This window comes from Ruditapes philippinarum, unplaced genomic scaffold, assembly GCF_026571515.1.
Source record: "Ruditapes philippinarum isolate M1 unplaced genomic scaffold, ASM2657151v2 ctg18027_1_1_1_1, whole genome shotgun sequence".
Taxonomy (NCBI): domain Eukaryota; kingdom Metazoa; phylum Mollusca; class Bivalvia; order Venerida; family Veneridae; genus Ruditapes; species Ruditapes philippinarum.
The window spans coordinates 6,206-13,791 of NW_026858258.1; the positions used below are offsets into that span (position 1 = coordinate 6,206).

At 32.9% G+C, this 7,586-nt stretch overlaps 1 protein-coding gene across 1 annotated transcript; it reads right to left on the reverse strand.

Annotated features, from left to right (window-relative positions):
• Positions 1 to 670: 670 nt before the first annotated feature.
• Positions 671 to 7,190, reverse strand: LOC132752591 (low-density lipoprotein receptor-related protein 5-like protein). Its single transcript, XM_060742926.1, has 4 exons — positions 7,062 to 7,190; positions 2,426 to 2,582; positions 1,652 to 1,761; positions 671 to 791 (listed from the first exon to the last, which is right to left on the reverse strand). Exons 1-4 carry the CDS (start codon positions 7,138 to 7,140, stop codon positions 748 to 750), a joined length of 390 nt encoding a protein of 129 aa, XP_060598909.1. The 5' UTR covers positions 7,141 to 7,190; the 3' UTR covers positions 671 to 747.
• Positions 7,191 to 7,586: the final 396 nt, after the last annotated feature.

Genomic DNA, 7,586 nt, shown 5'->3' on the forward strand with positions numbered 1-7,586 from the left:
AAAGTATTTGTTTGTGCAGAAACCGGTTGCACTCTTAAATATAATCTATTTTTGGGTATCAAAGTGATTGCAAAAAAGGGTTGCACACTAAAATTGATTGAAATCTATTTTATGAAATTTATGCATGTGCAAAAATGGTTTGCAAACTTAAATTGAATCAATTTTAGGTTTATATGTACATTTATGTGCAACATGGGCTTCACATTTATATTGAATCTAATTAAGGTATGTATGTATGTACACTAACGGGTTGCACTTTGAAACTGAATGAGGGTTTAAATGAGTGTGCAAGAAAGGAATACACTATTATATTTTGCTACTGTAAAGTTCTTGAAATAAATGTTACATATATAATTATATTTTTTATTGATGAACAGTTTGAAAATTGAAAAAACCGGTAAGTATCTGTTTTAATAAATATATCTTTAATAATTCCCGGGCCTTATATAATACGAATTCGAAAATATATACAAAATGAAAAGTAAACGCATGATGACTGTTGTCTCTTGCGATTATAAGGTAAAATGTAACAGTTAATGTTTGTAATTCATTTGGCGACTGAAAATGAGAAGTGGTTTGAGTGTATTATTTATAATATCATACATTGACATCAACAACAAAAAATAGTTTAAAATAGAACTGTAGGATTTGTGTAAAATTGCTGACGTACCGTACGCTTCCCAACAAGGATTCGAAGCGTTTTGGTCACCGTCTGAGCATTCACATTTGTAATTTTCCGTAAACATGTTAACATAGATGGCTGCACGTGCTTTGTAAACATTTGCTGAAAACTAAAGAAAATAACTCACTTAACACAAATCATCTTTACATAATAAATAAACTGAAATTTCCTTCATGGCAATGGACATTAATGCAACATAGCATCATGAAGAAATGTGAACTTGTTTTTATACAATACTTACTGCCTAGAACAAATTTACACGATTCGTAATGTTATACATAGAACTAGAATCTCTGACAATGTTGTCTTCATTTATTACATATCAGACTGGATCTCACAATAAAGTCGATGAATACGCAAAGCGCATGATAGTTAGACCATGAAATGTTAATTATTTTTTAAAACCAGTGAATCAAAATTTCCATACATGACAAAATATTTCATAACAATTTTAATCACATAAAAATATTGACGTGTTTTATAATGATGAAATAATGTATGTAACAAAAAAACACAGTGTCAGGCATGATTTTTTTTTAATGCATTCAAATATGTATCATGGAATGAGTCATAGACATAGGCATGATATTCCCCAAGGATAAAACATTGACTTAAAATGGCCTAATTAAACAAATTAAAAGACAATTAGTTTGATTTCAGTATTTGTAAATTCTCGTATTGATGAGAGAATCTCATCATCTGTTAAAAGTCTATGAAACTTATTTACATCCTGTCTAGAAGAGGGATTCATTCGGAACAAATTAAAGCTCGTGAACAATCGGTACATTCCGTCAATAAATTAATTTCTGAAAGCTCTGAAATATATCCGATATTAAAAAATACTCTGATTATTATTAAAATTTTACCAAAAAGTGTCTTTTCAAGGTCGCCTGGATATCAAAATCATTAAACCTGATATGCATAATTGGCACCTGCGCTGTATTTTGGACTTCAAAACTATCTAATTACCTTTTCTAATATCAGTTTTCTTATAACCAGTAATGCCATTTAACTTAGAAAATTTTGAAGGTCCAACTTGCTCCAGTTCCCCACCATCAACACTTAATCTGCTTACATGTCTAGAAAATAAAGAATAATTCATTCACATATCTATTATATATTTATGATTTTAAAAAATGGCCCTTTGGGCCTTGCGCCTCAGGTTATATATGCCAACAACTGTTTACATAGAGCCATAAAATCTATTCAATTCTCTTTAATATAAACATGAACACGTGGTTTAATCATGAAAATAGTTATGGTAGTTTTATATTAATACCCTGTTTGAGGTCCCATACAAATATGGAAAAGAATTCAATATAAGGTGGCTTTATATACCGGCGACATGAGCCTTTATTGTAGTTGTATGTTTTCAAATACATAATAAATCATTAATAAACAATTGAAATACCAATAAAAATCTTCATTCATGTTGGCTAAGAAACACAGAATTATTCTATTACATGTAATTTACAATGAATATTCTCCCTACTTATGATTATAAGTGTTTCTTTTGTCCTTTTTTTGTTTTTTTTTTTTAATTCTTACAGTCATGTTATTTCCTTTAACAATGAAATTCCCTTTAACAATGAAATTCTATATTCAATTTGAAAATTGTTAATAATAAATAAATTCTTTACATAGCAAGCAACACCCTTTGGGAGATAGAAAATTTGAAATTGATGTTCTTTAAGTTTAATTGATCTACAGAGGGTCGCTTTGAGAACGTTGTGCTGTACTTACTTCCGGTACCAGTCTGTGATGTAAAGTTTATCTCCAACAAGCGTCATGCCAAAGAAATGAGTCCCCGGTTCCGAGTACAATGTTTTCTGTACCCCTGTATCAATGTTGATCCGTCCAATAACATAATGTTTTCCGTCCACCCAAAATAAATTCATACCTGAAATAAGCAGGTAGAAGACAATGACAGCATCATTAAACTAACTTCGTAGGATTCCGACAAATTTCGACACTTCCCGTGTCTGGTGGTCGATCGACACATGGCTCCCATTTTTTTGCGGAATGAGACGTTACATACTGATTTTAACTGGACAATTGGCTCTTTTCCGAAGTTTGACGGAATTGGCCAAGAATATGCGATTGGCCAGTGGCTTAAATAAAAAATCATTGTAAACAAATCGTTCCATCTGAATATTCAAATCATTACAGTTCAGAATCTTATATGGGGAACAAAGTAAAGTTATTTACGCATTATTTGTACGCCGAAAGTTCTAGCGGGACCTTTGGCACCGAGAGGCTGCAATGCTCTGAGATAACATGTATAACGTGTTGAATTGAAATCACATTAAAATCAATAACAAATATGTTTGTCTAATTGTATTCAATTTTAGTTCCACAATGACGCATGTCAGGTTTTCGGCTTCACAGATGATATCCAGGGTGACTTAAAAATTACGCAGTGGCATTGTTTTACTTTGTCACAATCTTGATTTTACACCATAGCCATAGAAGAATTTTTTCCACCAAAAAAAACATTTGCAATATGTAACATACACACATGTAAGTTTTAAGACAATTTTATGATAAAAGTTTGATATTTGGAATATACTTGTGTTGTTTTTGAAATGTACCTTTTGTGTGCTAAAGGTAAAGAGAAACTAAACCTTCCTCAGATACCAAATTTCGGATGCCGTATTTTCAGATTATGGCTTGATTCATCATTATTTAATTCAATTTTGCTTCTTATGATCTTTTAGAGTAGAATTGATTAATTTGCTCATTCATTCATATCTGCAAAAAACATTTGAACCACCTCATTGTCAGGCTACGTCAAAAATCCATTTTTTTTCTTCAAAGCTTAGGCAGAATATTTTTCTTTATGGCAACGACAGAATGTCTATTCTTTTCCTCCAAGACTTTGACAAAAATGTCATTTTTTCTTCAAGACGTTGACAGAATGCAATTTGTTTTCTTCAAAGCTTTGGCAGAATGTCCATTTTGTCTGCAAGGCTCCAAGGCATTTAAAAAAGAATGCCCTTCCTTGAGAAGAGGGGTGTATTTTAACTGCTCTCTCAGTAAAAGCCCCATTTATTCATTTAAAAAAAACTTTTCTAAGAGTTTGTTTTTGATTATGTTTCAGGTGTTTCGTTTTGTGTATATATTAAACACTACAAATACCTTATGCAATTATTTTCAATTATATGAAGACATCGCATTTTATAGCAATACCATTTACGATTATTTCGGGCTATATAAGGAGCATTGTTTACATACCTAGAAAATTCCTCTTAAGACAAACCTGTACAGAAAGATCTTTAATACAGATATAATATTGGCTTTCAATCATGTCCCTAAGAAAGATAGGTGTAGCTTATGTAAAGAGATTGAAGTAGCTCATTCAAAAAACCAGACCAGTAACGAATTTATTGTAAAGTATGATTAACATTGAAATGAGTTGTACAATTTGTAAATTTTAACAAAGAATGAAAGAGAAAAAGACAGAATGAATGGTAGAGATGATGGTATGACTGTGTCTTTTGATTTACAAAATGTACTTTTTCTGCCAAAGTCTAATGAAAGTAACTTTTTCTGTAAGCGGAAATTATCAATCTTCCAACTAACAGCATATTCTTCTAAAGCGTGATGTGTTTATAACTGCATATTGCATGAAGCTATAGGTAGAAGAGGTGCAAACGATATAACTAGTGCAGTAGTTACAAGACTCAAAAACAGTTAACATGACTATCCTTCAGTTCAATCATTTATTTGATGGTCTGATGCTATGTGCCCTAAAATAAAATCTAAAACGATTATGAAAGACTGTAACAAAAAATGTGGGTGTCCTGGGAAATCTAGCGTTAAGTAAGTTAATAACATTCACATTAATATTGAACAGGTTACGCAATATTCAGAATACATATACTTGCATGTCAGACTGGCGTTTCCGTTAGTTTTACCCATGCCGGAAATTTCATCTGGCATGGGGGGTGCCAGATGAATCGCGTGCTGTACAATGGTACGCTTAGGATGACGTCATTTTACCGTTATGAATGAAATTGTAATTTCATACGCTGTTGAAAGAAAGTAGTTACGGTTGTAATGATATAATTTACATTGGAAATAAAGATACAGAATTTAAAATATAATGGAATATGGTAGAATATGCAAGAAAAAATATCTGTCACATGTTGCGGTTCGGATCGGAATATCCGAACCGCAACATGTGACAGATATTATTATTCTTGCATAGCAGACTGTCGTTTCCGTGAGTTTTACTCATGCCAGAAAATTTAATCTGGCATAAGGGGTGCCAGATGAGTCGCGTGCTAAACAACAACGTAATTTTAGCGCACTTTATGAGTGAACCGCATTAAAATGACGTCGTTTGAGAAGAAATATGCAAGCCTCGTTACCGCCCAATGGACGGGTCCCTTCGGGACGGATAATCCGCAACATATGACAGATATTATTAGTCCAATCGGACTGATATGAGTCTTAAAATCGATGCGTCGAAGAAGCCAAATCCGAATTATCCAAAAGCAAAAGCACAATTTGTAGAGTACCAAAGGTGAATTTTGCCATTGAAGTTTAACGAAATTCCCTTTACCAATGTAAAGTGCTTGAAATATGAGAATTGTATGCCATTTCACATCGATTACAAACTTTTATTTAGTGCGTCTGGCTTTAGAACATCAAGTATTGAATACAAATAAAGGTGCTCATAAAGCAACAAAATACCGGCATTTTTACCAAAACCTGCACTTAATAACAACATCCCGATAATTTCGAAAGACAAAAAGGACATAGCAGGCAGACAAAAATACATGCCAGAGGTAGACAGACAATTCTACAATGCATGAAATTTAATAGTCAATTAATGATCACTATATTCAAAATGAAACTTTTAATGCATATTTTTTTAATTGAAATATCATTTTAAAGACAGTGAGATGAAACACTTAAGTTTGACTACTTCGATTTATTCTCGTGACAGTTATATCATTTCAAATCGCATGTTTGTAGTTTATATTTTGAAAGTATTTGTCGTTTTGCCGTATTCCTCTCACTTTAATACTGTTTAATCATCCGATATGTGGCCTGATTTTAAAATTTATCTTTTGACAGCTTATCTGTGATATTGATTTTCAGGCTTCATAACCTCTGATCCCCTTTAAAAATTCTATTATATTTAGTTCCGCCCATTGTTTTCTCGTTTAGGGTACATTTTACTTGGGGACCGTACTAACGTGTCACATTGAAGGTTCCATGATAACCGCCGTATGGACACATTTGCGGATATCTTAAATTCATGATTTTACCATTACCATTATTAAATGTTGGATTCTGCTTAAGCCGGCGCTAAGGGGCATGGACGGTCATTTGCACTTTCCAATATCGTCCATGAAGAGGCTAAATCAAACCGAACCTGCAACATTTTCAATTTTGTTGTTTTATTCTCCATTATTACCTTTACTTCTCTTATTTGTTGCAAAGGAAACATATTTTGCTAAGTTGGTAACATTAGTTTTCTCATTTGTTGATATTAAAATCTGCAAAAAAATCTTTTTAAGATATTGTATCTTAGATCTCTGTATAATGGACAGAAGATAAGAAAGTGATAACATTGGTTTTCTCATTTGTTGACATTAAAATCTGCAAAAAAATCTTTTTAAGATATTTGATTCTTAGATCTCTGTATAACGGACAAACGAGAAGAAAGTATTATTTGGATTCTATAACTCCCATTCAATAGCATTTGTATAATCTATTTTCTTTCAAAGTACCATCATACATCCAAGTTTCTATAGCCAGGGAATGTGCTGATACTCTGAACATAGTGATATGCGATATTTAGCAACTGTACAGTTTCTATATTTTTCTCCCGTTTGAATACGCTTCTTATTTCCTAGAAGTATTATAATCGTTATACAATGACAAATAACCTTTGATATTTGATATAAACAACGACTGTGTTTAGAGATTACAAAAATGGCAGACAAGTAATCTGCATTCCTGTCCTATTATTATTTTAATATAAGACTTAGAAGTACGCAGGGAACATGCACTTAACACTTAATGTTAGGTTGAACACCACCAATTATTTCATATTTATTTAACGGTTGAAAATACCGGCAATTACTTAATCATTTACAAATTCCAGGAAAGATCTGATTTCCATATTGACAATTTTACACGATTCTTAACGAATATAATTATGCAATTTCAAAAAGTGTGAAAAAAATGCAATCGATTGTTTCTTGTAGAGTGACTAGCACAACGAAAAAATCCGGTTTCATCTCGTATAATTAAATACTGAAATAATCCTTATAGGGATATCGGATGGGTGTTTTACATAGTCTTTTAAATAAGCACAGAATATACCTAGGTAGATTCAAACAAAAGTATACAATGTACTTACTTTTCACATCTAAAGCAATAGCATTAGGCCATGAGTTCGGTTCTAACGACATGATGATACTTCTGTTACCACCGTCCATGGTTGATGTCTCTATCTTTGGCTCATTGACCCAGTCTGACCAGTATATTACTCTTTGGAAAAAAAAATAGAAAGAGGTCTTATTACTTTCCCGACTTATTTAATTAATCCTTAACTTATGGTGGCTGATTTGTGCCATTTGTATTTTCGCACCTCGACCCCGACAAGCGAAAAGTCGAGAACTTAAACGTTAAAATGGCGTGTGTGCGGAGCGAAAACTCATTTATTAGCGAGGGTGCAGGGCAAAATTTAAAACATAAAACTTCGCCCCGAAGCGTGTTTTCGTTTGGCGTGGTCCCAGGGCAAAAACACGAATGGCACAAATCAGCCAATTATTAACTGCGCGCCTGCTAATTCGTGTCGTAGGCGACCAGTGCAGTTTACAAAGCCGCGCCACGGCGTGACTGTTTTCGAATTCTGGTCATGCGCAGTGTGCATTCGAAGTAC

Bases quoted from the DNA above. Each gene is read 5' to 3' on its own strand.
- LOC132752591 (XM_060742926.1), bottom strand. From the start codon at position 7,140: ATGGACGGTGGTAACAGAAGTATCATCATGTCGTTAGAACCGAACTCA. The intron at 2,583-7,061 runs GTAAGTACATTG...TGCTTATTTCAG, and splicing joins TATTGCTTTAGATGTGAAAA to GTATGAATTTATTTTGGGTG. The intron at 1,762-2,425 runs GTAAGTACAGCA...TTTATTTTCTAG, and splicing joins ATCACAGACTGGTACCGGAA to ACATGTAAGCAGATTAAGTG.